The following is a 15,476-nucleotide window of genomic DNA, read 5'->3' on the forward strand; positions in this document are numbered from 1 at the left end:
GCTTTGTTAATTTTACAACATATGTCAGTCTGCTGCTGAATGTGCGTCTTTGAAAGACACAAGCTGTGTTTTGACATTCTCCTTTAGTCGTCAGTCACTGAGTAATGTCAAGTTGTAGTGAATGCAGTGGATTAGGAAAGAGCAGTTATCATACATTGCATTGCAACAACGTGGTCTGTCTGTTCCAGGAGCTTTGCAATTTTAAATAGTAACCATTTCGTTATTATATTTGGTGCAAGTGCTTGAAGCTGGAAGGATTTTAAATGAGCTGGAACTTACAGCACTACGTTATAATCTTTCCTAATTGAAGTTCATGCCATTCTCATTTTTCAGATATTCTTGTAACCTTTACGAAATAAATAATCAAATTAATCGTATTAATTTGAACATATAAATGTTTGATAAATAGCAAATGTAATTAGTTTCTGATGTTCAGAGCTGGAAATTTGTGTTTCAGATTGATCTGACCCGGTCAGGCTGTTCTGACATAACAATTGTTTTCTGAAGGGTTGATTTAACCTCATCGTTCCAGTACAGCGAGGACAAGTTTTAAGGCTCATGGAGAGCAAGGAGAGGAAATGTGTTGGGAGCATTGCTTTTTTTGTGCATGAATTAGTGTGCATGCGCCTTTTTTTAAAGAGTACAGGTTGATTAACTTGTGACATCTTTGCTTATCTAATGATGACAGAGTATTTTTAATCTTTACACATTTTATTTTTTGTCTTCCCATTTTAGCCATGGGCCACTGACTTTGAGTGGCTGGGCTGGATAAGCTTCTGACAGGCTTTATTAATGAACTATGATACATCATATATACACATCTCCCACTGACAATGTGGGGAACTAGATAAGGACAGACTGCTCTCTTTAGAATATGTTCTCCAAGAATCGTTTCAATGGACAACATGGAGCAGGTGTTTCCCCTAAAGGAGGCGCAAAGTCAAAAGTTCACCCACCTAAGAAGAGGGCTCCAAACCCAAGGGTAGCACTAGTTATTCGGGGCAAAATACATCGTTTATTGCAAGGATCTGCAGACCACCATGTCCCAGATTCCCACCTCTATTATTCAGGTATTGAGGAAGACGAGGCGAGAGAAACACATGAGAGCAGAAAGGAGCGCAGGAGCATATACCCAAAGGTTAGCCCAAGGGCAGAAGCATATTCCCCCACAGTTTCAAACACTAAAACGCATGGTGTAGCATCTGGGCCACCATGTGTAGGAGAGGTGGAACTGAACAGAGAGGGGTGTATAAGAATACCCTGCACTTTGCAGCATAAAAGATGTAGATCACCAGCAAATATTAAACGAATCTCCTTCGAAGAAGGACTTCGGGATGCTCCGGAGCAATTACGGCCACCCCTACACTATGCTCCGGTTGGTCCAGACGTGAATGGCAAGAAGTTCGTATCAACAGCAGGAAGGAATTTTGCCTCACCCCGTATTCGGCCAAAGAGACCTTATTCTACTGGTGACTGTGTTGACTACAATTTTAACAGACCTCTCCCTGGTACACTGCTAGAAGAGGATGAAGATAAAGAGGAGGAGTCAAGTGCCATCATCGAGCACATTCTAAAAGAGCTGAGGGGGATCAACAAGATCCAGGAGGAAATCTCCGACCTCAGGGATTACCTGACCTCAGTTCGAGGGTCAGTTGAGGAAGTATCATCGTGTGTAGATGCTGTTCTGTTGGAGATTGAGGGCATTCGTTCTAGCAACAAGCCTGCAGCCCATGCAGGTACTTGGTCAGGGGTAGGGTGCAAAGATGGTCCATCCTGCCGCAGGAGGCCTGCGAGTGCTTATGGCAGTTTAGGTAGTGCAGTGCCAAAGTCAGAGTCAAATTGTTTCCCTCAAGCATGCAATGAGCGCCATAGCATACATAGAGAATTACTGCTATCCCAGCCAGAAGACTCAACAGTTTCCCCAATCGCTGAATCAGTGGATCATCGGGAACTAGAGGAACCAGAGGAACCAGAGGATACCTCTGAGCATAGCTCTGATATCCCAGTAGGCGCTATAGCAAGAAAACTCAGCTTTGGCTACCTTGACAGGCAGGATGGTCAAGACTGCCTGAGCACCAGCTCTTTGTCTTCTGGTCATAGTTCCAAATCTGAATCAGACATAGAAAGACCATCATCTAGTCATGGAAGAAAGCAAGAGAGGACTCGTGATGGGGAGGAACATTGGACTAATGCTGTACCAACACACAGTGGACCTATGGAATCCGTGTGGCATAGGGAAACAGCTTACATAAGGGAGCATGAAGGTGTGAGCCCTCTTTGCTGTGAAGGAGCTGGGAGCTGGGAACAATACAGTGGTGCGACGGGATATGGTACATCTGGGCAGTGTTCTAATGCAAGCTCAGAACATCTCTCTATACACTCTGGAAAGCATTACAACTCACCTGCCAGCAGTTCTAGCAGAGAGGAATGGCAGCCGCGAAGGAGGCGGCCTCAGAACCAGTCTGGGATTCATGGATCGGCAGATCCCAGTGAAAACTCCACTGTAGCATATGAATGTGCTGCTGATTTGTCCTACCCGCAAAGTTCTGGTTACCACTCAGTTGATGGGCATGATGCTGAAGCAGAGGAATCAGACTTTAGGCATTCAGCTGATCTGAGCTTTACAACAACTTGTCAAGTTGAAACGTATTTAGCATATGACGAGTCTACAGCAATGACGTGGACTGAGCCATCCTGCGTGACTGACGTCAGTAACCAAAGCTTAGGAAATCAATTCTCTCACCCTGGCAATGCAGATCCCCAAGCTGGGGGTTTCAACGTCAAACGCATAGGTAGAGCAGTACTTGATTTTAGCTCTGCCTTGCGGGGAGCGTTGCGCAAACTTGAAGCACCTGGAGCTGTGAATCCTGAAGAAGAAACAGACTTTGAAATATCAATGCCTTCAGAGCTGCCTACAACTCAGTTGCCTTCAAAACCTTTTTGCTATGAGACACAATTGGTTCAAACATCTGATATAACCCAAAAAGGTGATGTGGTTGGTGGTGATGATATTGCTTTTAGGGAAAGCATAACCAGCACTGTAGATACATTAGATACTTTCTATGTGGAGCCTATGCTTAAAGAAGCCATCAACAGCCTTACATTGGAGTGTACAGAAACTTACCAACACCCTTTTTCTGACATTGTCCCACCGTGTCCTGAGGAACTCCCAGTCTGCCCTGACATGATTTGCAGTAGTGCTGCAAAACTGCCTCAACCTGATGGCCTTACAGAAAAACATGCAGAAACTCTTGCAGATGTGAGCCTTAAAGAAGCTCAGCTTTCGCAATGTACCACTGCGGATTCACTGTCTGCCTCGGTTTTGTCTGACGAACCTGCAGCCGTGGAAGAGCAAGGGCAAACTGATGTCCCACTACCACAACAAACTAGCATGGACGCCCCTATAGTTTCTGAGGACAAATCAGAAGGAGAAGCAGCAGAGCTATCCACAGAGATCAGCCAGATGGATGAGCGCAGGCTAAAGTGTCTGAGGAGCTTTCAGCAGATTCTTCGTGAGAAGAGAGAGACCAGGCGCAGCCTTGCCAGTGTGTCCACCTTCTCTCAGGATGAGTTTGAGCAAGGTAGTCATTACATGACATTTAATGTTGGGCTCATCTGTTGTTTTATTGTATGAATTTTATTTGGTTGTACAACTTTTTCAGTATCAATGCTGGTAATGTTTCAACAGCCAATACTGGTCATTAACCGGAGAATATTGGATTTGTTAAGCTGTATTCCACTCTGAGATGTGTTGTGTTAACGAAGAATTGAGCAAAAACATAGAATTTAATTGATCAAACTGATTCAGTTAATTTAACTCTTTGAGTCAGGACTGGATAAAAATATCTGATTAATGCACGTTTTAATTTGGGGGTTTTTTTTTTTGCTTTTTTTGTGATTAGAGTAGATGAACCATTAAAATGTTTCAAATGAAGAGCGATATGAACACACTTCATCTTCTCAGTAAAGGAGAATGGGTATTTTAATTCATTCAGATGTCTGTAAATGGTAACTGAGTCATCATTTAACTTTTTTGTCAACACAAGTGTTTCTAGAAGAACAAACAGGAAAACTTTTCCTTCCCAGCTTCCTGTCATCAAAGCCTCTTCCCGTTACTGAAACTCTTTGATCTGTCCTGGCTGCAGTGCATCGTTTTCGTTGATGAAAGCTTAACCACCGGTGTCCTCTTTAAATACCCTCACCCAGAGGTTATGAATAAGCCCCAGTACCAAACGGTTCCGTTGGGTATTTACCGTACCAAATGTTTTCTGCTGGCACTACACTTTTCTTGTCCCTTGAGAGTAATGTATCACCTGCCACTCAAGAGTCCCTTACTCCTCTAAGGCAGTGGCCATTTGCTGAATTAGAAAACATTAATTATCTCCTTGGAAAGCTAGCCTCACATTAAAGAGGAAGGAGAAGCGAAATATTAGGAGTCATTTTCATGATAAATTATACATGTTAATGAAACATTTATGACCTCAGACCTCATCTATCTGATAGCTCAGCAACTGTGCCGCTTTTAGCATTACTCAGGAATTAACAACAAAATGAGTAATCCAGGGTGTGGCATGTTATTTCACAAACTAGTCTGTGACTGTTTTCCATTTGTTTTTCTTTTTTCTTCTGTGCTGTGTTACAGATGGAAGTCAAGATGGAGATCAGGTTACTTATTTTGTGGTTTCTCCCCCATTAAAATTATAAACGCAGTATTTTTAAAGAAACTGTTCTTTCTATAATTATATTTCTGTTGTATTTATACATTTCCATCATGCTTGTGTCTATATTTAATTTTCCTTTTGCATTTATATCACTTAGATGTTCAGTTATATGTAGTTATGTATATGCAATAATGCCCGCACTGATTAGGACATAAAAGATTGAAACGTGTTAGTCACTGTGGTATTTCCTTTAATACCTGTTAGAAGAAAAAACAAAAACATGGTAAATATTTGGTTTGTGTTTTCTGGGAGCACATGTTATTTGTGTTTACTGTACAAGGGGAAACCACATTAATGAGGCTCATATATGCATGACGACAATTCAGTTGATCGCAGAGTCCTGTTTGGCATGCGGTACTGAAACTCAACCAACACATTTGAGTCCCTGTGCTTCTGTCTTGTTATTTCCTTTTCACTTTCCTCTATAGCTCATGCTTGTGCATGTGCATGCACCACTGTTATGAATCCAGTAAAGCCAGACCCAGTAGCTGAACGCCTGACCTGTGACATTCTTTTTCAGAGCCGAGATCAAGATGGTGACCTCAGCAAGCACCCGTGGGCCAAGCCAGGGTCAGTAAAGGTCTTCTGATGTGTGTGTGTGTTCGTTCAAGCGAGTTAGTATGATACAGTCGACCCTAGAAATTTGCAGGTGTCACGTTGCTAGAGCACCCGTGAATAGTGAAAAACTGTGAATTTTGGGTGTGGTCATAAAATGCATATAAATTCCTGTTATTATAGTTTAAACCCTTAATTTGGGCTTTAAGAAGACTGCTATGATACGAGAATGCTGGAGATGCAATCAGCAGAGATATAGAACGCCCTCAGATTGGCTACTTACAAGTCTCCGCCTCTGAGCACAGGGGTATTTCGCCATCACAAGCTACAAATTCCTCCCAAAAAATTGCGGAGGATATTTGTGGTTTTTGTGGGTAGTTAGGCTCTAAAGAAAAATCTGCAAACGACTAAGGCCATGAACTGAAGGTATGCTGTACTGTTTTCCTTATTTAAAAACCGATCAATACATTTCCACAGGGGGAACACACCGTTTGGCATTGACAGCATGCCAGATCTCCGCAAGAGAAGGCCCATTCCCCTCGTTAGTGAGCTGGTAAGCAAACACTCAATCATTTTCCTTGTGACATTTTAATTTTGACCCTTTCTGACCCTAAACTTGATCAGCTAATTGAAATTAAAGACAGCCACCTTTCATACTGACTTGTATTTGAATATGCAGATGTACCAGTTTGAAAATGTCAGTCAATCGTGACTAAGCGAGCTAAACAATCTCCCACATGAGAGCAATAAAACAGGTTTATCATTTAACTACAATGATGGAGTCAAGTGTCACTGCTGTGAATAATGAACAACTCGCTTAATTAAGTTTTCCCAGCTAGCATGAGTTTCATATTTGATTATATCTAAAATTATTTTGCATTTCTAATTATTGGCAAAGTGAAGGTCTAGCTATATAACTATATTCTCAAACGTCTTCACTGACCCATCCAAATCATTGAATTCAGGTGATGCAATCACTTCCACGGCCACAGGTGTATAAGATAAAGCAGCTGGACATGCAAGAGTGAGTCGCTCCCAGGAGCTCAGGGAATTCCAGCAGTGTAGTGAAATTTCCAATCTGTTAAATATTCCACAGTCAGCTGTTTGGGGTATTATGACAAAGTGAAAGTGACTGGGATCACAGCAACTCATTGTGCCGAGTGTAAAGTTTGGTGGAGAGGGGATTATGGTGTGGGGCTGTTTTCCACCCTTTAGTTCCAGTGAAAGGAACTCTTTCATTTTGGACAATTTCATGCTCTCAACATATTGGGAACGGTTTGGGGATGGACCCTTCCTGTTCCAACATGACTGTGCACCAGTGCGCAAAGCAAGGTCCATAAAGACATGGATGAGAGATTGTGGGGTGGAAGAACTTGACTGGTCTGCATGGAGTCCTGACCTAAGCCCAGTAGAACACCTTTGACTGCAAGCCAGGCCTTCTAATCCAACATCAGTGTCTGACCTTTAAATGTGCTTCTGGGAGTTTGGCCTAAAATTCCCATAAACACTCCTAATCCTTGAGAGATGCCTTCCCAGGAGAGTTGAAACTGTTGAAGCAAAAGGTGTGTCGACATATCAATTAAGTCTATGAATTTTAAGAACGGGAGGTTTTATTATTGGTTAGTTAACAGTATTTTTACCGTATGCACCAAAACAGCAGTGTGAAATAAATGAATATCTGCAGCTTCCATTCCTTATCACTCAGTTGAAACGTTTGGGTTAAAGAAACTGCTGATAAATATCCGAAATAAAGCTAAGGCAGTATAGATCATAGGGGACTTAGTATGTTCATTTCCTGTTTAAGCTCCTCCCCTTTTAAGCTAACTTTCTTCTTATTGGCTGCTACCATAAACTAAAGGTTTGAGCAGCAGAGGATCAGCAAAGGAAGGGTGGGGCTTCTGTGCTCACAGCCAAAAGTGCGTCTCAAAGTTATCGTGTAAGGTAAAAAAAGCTGAATCCGTTCACAGAAGTCTGAAGGTTCAGCTTTTGGTTCACAGGGTTTACTAACCTGTGCAGTACCAATACATACAAGTCAGAAAATAAATAAAAGCATAATAGTCCCCCTTTCAGATTCATGAGCTTCAATGCTGAGCTTTGGTGGAGTACACACTGTTGGCCTGACGATGGTCACCAAAGCAACCGTTGCTCTCATTTGCTTGTTTTTTTTCATGTACCCATTGCACAAATATGTATTACGGGGATTTTCCAATGTGTTGTTTTGTCTAGTGCATAGTTTTTGTTTCTCTTTGTGACTGTGGTGCACGAGATGTTTTGCCATAACTTTACTTATGGATTTCAGCTGTAATGACCTATTAAAGGCCTTCAGGTTCTAAAGTGGCAATTAAAAAAAACTGATGCAAGAGTTGTACGTACTACAATCACCTGATTTGATTCTTAAAGATTGATAATTTGCAGGTACATGCTTGAAATAGCACTGTACAGCAGCGATCGCTGGGTAGTAGTTTGTTTGCAAGCAGTGAATTGTTGGTTTCAGGGTAAAAGCTGCTGGTCCTCTCAGAGGGGAACCTGTTTGTTTTGTCTCTAACCTTTTCTTTCTTCTTGTTTTCTTTCTTTGCACATGTCTCCCTGCCTTTGTCGGCCCTCAGGCTATGGTGAGTAAAAGACCAGAGATTTCAGCTGCTCTACTCTATTATTTGTTTGAGGCGCTTTGTTTCAAACTCTGCTTTGTAGCGAAGCATTTTGATCTGCTCAGTGCGAGTTTTTCTTTTGTGGGTTTTCATACATTCAGTGTGAGCGTGCACACACATGCAGCACATACGAGTCAAATATAAATCCGTTTATTTCAAAATAAGCTGACAAAACTTTGTGTGAATATTTTCAGATTGGCCTTTTTTTGAGGGGGATTTGTGTTTTCAATTAAACCGCTCCATTTTTTTTACATAACACATCCACTACTCTACAAAAACGCTAATAAATGTTAAGGTAAGTAGTGGCTTTCTCCCCTCAGTCTTCAGCTGAGTACTTTGGAGAGGCTCAGACGTAGATCCATTGGCTGCAGCTGTGAATATTCAGTCCCTGAGGACTTGTTTGATTAAAGAAACTCGTCTCCTTTGATTTAAAGTGATGCTCCAGGGTGAAGGTCACTCTTTCAATGGCTGATGTGACAGATCAGGTTTGAAGGGATATAAAGATTCTTGAACAAGCTCATCTAACTTCATCAAGCTTTGTCAATTCATCAATCATAAAGAGTAAGTTTCCCAGACAGGAGATGATGCCCACGGATGAACAAGAAACTTTTCAGATGGAGCTAAAGTAGTTTGAGGATGAAACTGCAGAAACTCGGAAAGAAGAGTAAAAATGTGAACAGACAGTGGTTTGTGATGTTACCTGTAAAGAGTAAAAGTTTCAGATAAATAGAAATAAGATAATTACAAAATTGCTGCTATTTTTACAATGCAAAGCACACTTACAGCAGAGAGCTTTTTAGGAGCAACATGGTGTCCAGCCAAAGAGTAATGCAGCCAAACCAGGAAACAGGCACACATAGATACAGTGGGATGCGTATTGACTAGATGTAGTGGACTTCTGGTTCTGGCTGATTGTGATGTTATGTGGACTGAGCTGCAGCGTGCCGTATTTCCGCTTTTACTTTGATAGTCTCGTGTGCTTTGTTAGCATGTTTACTTTTCCTTCTCTTGTCACGTCCTGCCTAATTAGTTGCAGTTGTGTTTCCCTCCTGTTTCCCGTTCTCTGAGTTCTCCGATGTGTGTTTTAGTCCTCAGTCTTCTCCTGGTCGTTGTGGCGTTGTTAAGCTACACTCACTCCGTGCTGTGTTTGCTCCCTTTGTGTTCCGAGAATTCCCTAGCTCGTGTTTCCCAGTTTAGTCTCCAGTGTACAGTTTAGTTTCTAGTTTTTGTGTTTGACATTATAGTTAGCTTTTGTTAAGTTAATTTTTATGTAGCGTTAGCTACGCCCTAAGTTTAACTTTCTGTTTCCGAGTCCTGCAATTGGGCCCTTCATCCTGCCTGCCACACAGCACTCACCATGACAAATATAACTTTAAAAATTCATAAAACCTTTAAAGTGTTTTGTTTTTTTAATAACATTTGATGGCCAGTCCTGTTTTTTAAACCCTGGTGTTATTGAAATTAAAGTTATGGATCTCTTTCCATTTAGATTAGGGCTAGGTTTGCTTAGGACAGGGGTGGGCAACTCCAGGCCTCGAGGGCCAGTGTCCTGCAGGTTTTAGATCTCACCCTGGGTCAACACACCTGAATCAAATGAATAGTTCATTACCTGGAGAACTTCAGGACATGTTGATCAGGTAATTTAGCCATTTAAATCAGCTGTGATGCATCAAGGACATATTTAAAACCTGCAGGACACCGGCCCTCGAGGCCTGGAGTTGCCCACCCCTGGCATAGAATAAAATAATTGCGTTGCATCCTGTTGCTAGGACATCCTTCTACAAAAGATATGAAGATATAAATTCTAGATACTCTTTTAACCTTCCCTGCTCACAGACAGGAGCTTCCAGTCTGTGCTACTGGACCACGGACATGTTTTTATTAGAGATGGCACGATACCACTTTTTTATGTCCGATACCGATACCGATATCATAAATTTGGATATCTGCCGATACCGATATGAATCCGATATAGTGTTTTTTAATCAACAAAACTGTTTTTTAAAATATCTTGCTGCATTTTGCAAGTCTGCAAGTTCATACTCAAGTTTAAAACAACAACTACACTAAAGCTATTCTGTTATACCTGTATACAAAAAAAATATTTCATAGTTCAGCAATACTGATCAATCTAATAAACTTAAACCTACACCATCCTCCCTATTCTGGTATTTTAAAGAGTACTTAGTGTAAATATTAAGCAACCTAACTAATAGGGTTCCAACTCCCAGCAACAACAAAAATAAATAAATAAAAAATAAGGAACCACCCCTCACGCGCCACCTCATGATGCTTAATCGACATAATCAACCTTAATTTGATGCAGTGTGGAAAAAAAATGCACAGAAATCAATTATTTTTCAAGAAATATTAAATAGATTCAACATCTTTCTTCAACAAAATTGCAGACTGCACAGATGGTACCTTCCCAAAGTAAAAAGTACTATAGCTTACTAGGGTATATTAGACTTAATAGTCACTATATACAGTAATTGACTTCTATTCATTTTACATCAAATTAAAACTTTGGGTGTCAGATAATTATTTATTAAAAGCTCGACATTTTAAATGAGAATAAGAAAGAAAAGTATGTCTTTGTGCCCCCTTTTCCCTGTTCATGCCCTATCGGCCCCCCTGGCTAAACTTTGCTAGATCCGCCCCTGCACAGTTACCAGCGTCAGCTACGTAGAAAAAGATCCTGGTGTAGAAAGTAATATTAAATAAATTCTAACAACAGCTTATCAAGCTTAAACGTGCTGCTGTTGTTCAGCCGCTGGTTTCCTCTTTCTGGTGCAAAGTGGGCCAAAAACAAACAAGAGAGACGGACTCGCGACAGAAAAGCCGATCAGCTGATCATTTAAGCAGTTTCATGATTGAAGTAGCAGCCGGAGAGCGAGAGAGAGAGAGAGAGAGGCAGTCGCTTGTTAAGCTTAACGCAGGAATGCTTTACAAACATTCAGAGATGGACTTACACACTTGCTTTACTTCTCTCGGGGATAACTTTGTCGGAGATGAAATGCCAGGTTGCTAGCGAAGCTCCACATGCTATCCAGACCACCGACAGGTCCTGCATGCCACAGCCGCTCTATCACGTGATGCATACTGCTCCGACTGCTAACGTTCTGAGGTGAGTTACGGCGTGTTGCAAGTTTTGCGAGGTGCTTTCGTGATATTTAATGGATCGGATTACATTTTTTATTTTTCTCCGATATCCGATCCAGTAATTTAGGTCAGTATCGGACCGATACCGATACGTAATATCGGATCGGTCCATCTCTAGTTTTTATGTTTTCCAGCATCGACTGACCTCTTTTTGGCACTTTAAAGATATTTCACCTTGGGCTGTCTACCTGTCCAGTGGTATCGTATCCACTTCTATGAGCTTAGCTGTCAGAATGGATTAGGAGAAGCTGAGCATTTAGAAAGAAAAAAGAAATTTTCCAGTGAGTCACGGCTGGAGAGGGTTTAATTCTTTAAGCATGCTTGGTAATACCTTTCAGGCTGATGCACTTCAGCCAGAGAGGCAGAGAACTGACCATTACAGCAAATTATTGAACAGTTAGCTCTAACAGGAAAGACGATGGTGTTTTAAGAGGGCTCGCAATGACTGTTCAGAGAATTCGATAACCTCACTTCACTGATAAGTTCACACGAACACAACAAACTAGTTGAAAAATAACAGGAGGTTGTGGCACTGGCATGTGATTAATCATCAGAAAAACCGTGACTAAGCAAAAGGTCTTATATCTATCTCACATGCATGATTATAAACTGATCATACTGATGGTTCTCCTGGTTTCAGTGAATGTGACACGTATGTGAAACAGCTCATTCCACTCATATGAGCACGAATTCAGGGCTCAGTGTGATCCAATGCCAGGCTAATATTAAAGCTACGATACGTAATTACCTTTGTTAGGTTAGACAGAACCAGTGAAAGTTTGGTTTATTGATATAGATGTTTAAGACCTTGAATGTGTATATATACAATCTATACTCCAAAAAACCCTCACTCCATATAATGGGCCATTTTTGACATTGTAAATTAATTAATTTTAGCCCTTGATGTCACAAAAAGAGAGTAATAAGTATCTCTCGGTAACTGTGATCTGATTTCCCTCTCACTAATTTCCAATGAAGGAAGCTAAACTAAATACAGGCAACTAACAATCAGAAAACTCTTCATTGCACTCAATCAAAATACTGCTTCTTCAAGTGAAGAGTTTCGTAATGACTCATTCTGCAAATAAATGACTTTGATCAGTTTAACATGATGATAACTGACAGCAAGCTGCTGTGAGAGGAGTCACTGTAGGATTAAGAAATCTGTGCATGTATTTGAAGAATATTCTCAGGTGCGTCACACAAATGAGAAATGGAAACACTTTTCAGCTTTAGTGGTTTCTAACCTGTGTTCTCTTTATTTACTTCCTTTTTAGTCAATAACTTTCTTATAGTTTCACATTAAATGTAAACCAACAAGAAGCAGAAAATTAACTTAGCTTAGCACAAAGACTGGAAGCAAGGAGAACAACTTCAATAAATGTTGAAATGCTGAGAGTGAAAATGATGCAGAGAGGGGCGGAGCACAAAGCAAGCTCAACATAACCGGGCTTCCTTTGTGTTAGCAGACTCATCAAAATCCAGTAATGATATTAGCTTCGTTTTCTTGTACAAAGCTTTCAGCTTAAGGCTCCGCGTTTGACACATGATTTGAATAATCGAGTGCCGCCTACTCCAGCCAAGAACAGGTCATAGAGAGATGTGAAGGATAACGATAACATTTCCAACTGAGACACGAGAGAAGTTAATATATGATGTTTCTCTCAGAGCATCTTTAGTGCTTCTTTTTATTTCTTACAGCCGCACAACAGAGGCCTAAAATTTAAACTTGATCTTATTTTTTATATTTTTGCTCAATTTGCTGAAATTCCAGATGTGGAACAAAAACCTGAAGACCAACTGCAAAACTTGTTCTTGTGTGGTTTTTTTTTTTTTTTTAACCAAAACTTACCAAAAGGTCAGGTTAGTGAAGATAAGCAAATTGTGGTGACCAAGAAATACAAAAAAAAGTAAAAAAGCAAGGTAAGCCAATAGTAATGAACATAAATACAGTGAATAAATACGTATAGTTGTATCATTTCAGGGTTCATAGTAAGATCTTGCAGTGTCGACAATTATCTAACAATGTTTCGCAGATTCGCTGTATTGTGAAGGAGCATCACTGTGTGGTGATGATACCGGCAGAGCAACAGCTCACATGATCCTATCTGCATTTGTTATTTTTATATCTTTTTTGTACACTTAATGGTTTTCAGCACCTCCATAAACACTTAATCATAAAATGTAAATCTGTGGGCAGTTACTCCATGCCCCCCTGAATTAACCTAACCTATGACTTAACAGCCTCATATATGACATACGTGATATTCGTAGTGAATATTATCTGCTCATCTCAGAAGGTAAAACATAACCACCTTTGTGCCACTGAAAACTCTGCCTTCAGCCTTGACAAACCTGCCGAGCAAATTTGAAAGATTCCTGCTAATCGTTCATTACAAAGAGCCTCACAACTGTAGCAGTGCGAGCGTGCGTGAGGGTTCGTCCTCAAGGAGACAATACGTGAGAGTAGTGTGTTTCAGACAGTGTGCCTCAAAGACAAAAGGAGAACAAAAGCGTGTGTCGTTCTTGTGATGCTGAGCTTTCACTGCTTTCAAAGAAAAGCCCAACATCACACAAACTATTGATTTCCTGAATTTTAAAGCTGAAAGTTTTCTTTGTCTTTGTCTTTTAAACGTGTTTGTTTGCGTGTTTCTCTGTGGCTGTGAAGTCCTGATTTCTGTTTTCTCTCTCATTTCTAGTCTATGCTACAGTCCAGGAAAGCTGGACTCGCCCACACACTGGCCACACGGACCTCCCTGAAAGACGAAGAGCTTGTGAGTGGCCAAGTGCATATGCCATACAGATCAACACACACACACACACACACACACACACACACACACACACACACACACACACACACACACACACACACACACACACACACACACACAATAATGGTGTGAGTTACCTACAGGGAGACTTGTCACCTCGATGCCAGCTAATGGGGACTCACGCAGACCTCAACTTATTTTTACAAACAGTCACACACACTTTCTCACACTTTTTTCCCTCCAACTGTTTTCCTGCTGTCATTATCCTGCAGCCATATTGTTAATCTGTTTGTTGGAGATCCAATATACTGTAGGCTCTGGATTTTGCTGAGTCAACTTCAGACAGCTTCATGTTTTAATGGAGGCAGGGGCAGACTTCATGTTTGTTTATTATAGTTCATTCTGCAATTCTTTTCCATGCCTCGCCTGTGCCAAGTCATGATGGTGATTACATTATATATCAGAAGAAGCATTAATAATTAAAGTGCATAAAGTAGGTCACTGGATTTGGCAGAAAATGATACAGCAGAGGACAGGAGGAGTTTCAAAGGTTGGGATTTTCTTTTCAGAGTATAATTACACATGAAAAATTAAGAGCCTCTTATTTGGATGAAACGCAGTTTACTAGAGTCCTACAGTGTAGAAGACTTGTGCAGCTCAAGTGCAATGCTAAAAATAGACCATGCAATAAATACCGGCTCGCCTTATAACTGAGTGACTTTAGTTTTAAGGCCATAGGTTGTGTTGGTGGACTGAACCGTATTGATGGCCTCTCACCTTTTTTCCTATAATATATAAACCTTCATGAATTGTGTTGCAGACTCTTTATTTTGTTGGATTCCGATTCCAAGTTTGTTTCTCACCAATTCAGAAAGCCTAAAGGTTCATCCTGTGGCAAAAACAGTCGCAGACAAATGGAAATCAGAGGTGATAAAATCACAGAAAAGCACAAAGTGAAATCAAAAGGTCAGATCAATAAAAGTGAAAGTATTGATACAAAACAGTCATTTCTATTAGTAACTCCACTACACCAGCATCTCTACGATGGTAATTATAAAGAAAAGAATAAAGAGAGCATTAACAATAATAATGACTCACTTGCCCTCGATACAAAATTCACCAAATCAAACTGGGCTTCTTGTCAAGGTGTCCTCTGGTCTTGTATAGATTGTTCACCTCCTCCCACACTCCTCCTACAACATCAGAATTTAGTTCGTCAGAGAAAAGTCGTAGAATTTCAATCAAATTAATTGCTGTACATAATCAAAGCTCGCTGTAATTTTAAATGATACTTCCTTAAAATTACGCTGTGGTTAATTTTGACAGCTTTCCTGAATTACTTCTGCAGACCTTACTTAAATCAGACTACAGTGAACACAACTAGCTAATATATACTTTTATATAATTATGTATTACTAAGTGCGAATAGTCTTTTGTGCATTTCTGTCACTGACCTCATCGTCCTCTGTCTTGCCTTGTTATGCATCCTCGCCTTTTTGCTCCATATCAGTCTCTAAGCTGTTGTCTGCTCCCTCCGTTTACTTTCTTTGGGAAATGTTTTAAAAAACCAGTCCTACTCCTCGCTTTTATGCTTCTTTCAGACGCACGTTCTCTTT

General features: G+C 40.6%; 1 protein-coding gene across 1 annotated transcript in view; it reads left to right on the forward strand.

Moving 5' to 3' along the window:
* Positions 1-744: 744 nt before the first annotated feature.
* The window catches only part of LOC146697612 (protein unc-13 homolog B-like), a 79,984-nt gene continuing 65,252 nt past the window's right edge, over positions 745-15,476 (forward strand). Inside the window, exons 1-6 of the mRNA XM_085476430.1 lie at positions 745-3,581; positions 4,643-4,665; positions 5,242-5,291; positions 5,754-5,829; positions 7,883-7,888; positions 13,786-13,860. Coding sequence (XP_085332556.1) covers positions 875-3,581; positions 4,643-4,665; positions 5,242-5,291; positions 5,754-5,829; positions 7,883-7,888; positions 13,786-13,860 — 2,937 coding nt within the window. The 5' untranslated portion in view covers positions 745-874. The remainder of the gene's footprint in view (positions 3,582-4,642; positions 4,666-5,241; positions 5,292-5,753; positions 5,830-7,882; positions 7,889-13,785; positions 13,861-15,476) is intronic.

The sequence above is a fragment of the Copadichromis virginalis genome, linkage group LG12 (assembly GCF_057382275.1).
Source record: "Copadichromis virginalis isolate Kocher_CV1m ecotype Utaka linkage group LG12, C_Virginalis_male_GT1.1, whole genome shotgun sequence".
NCBI classification, from domain to species: domain Eukaryota; kingdom Metazoa; phylum Chordata; class Actinopteri; order Cichliformes; family Cichlidae; genus Copadichromis; species Copadichromis virginalis.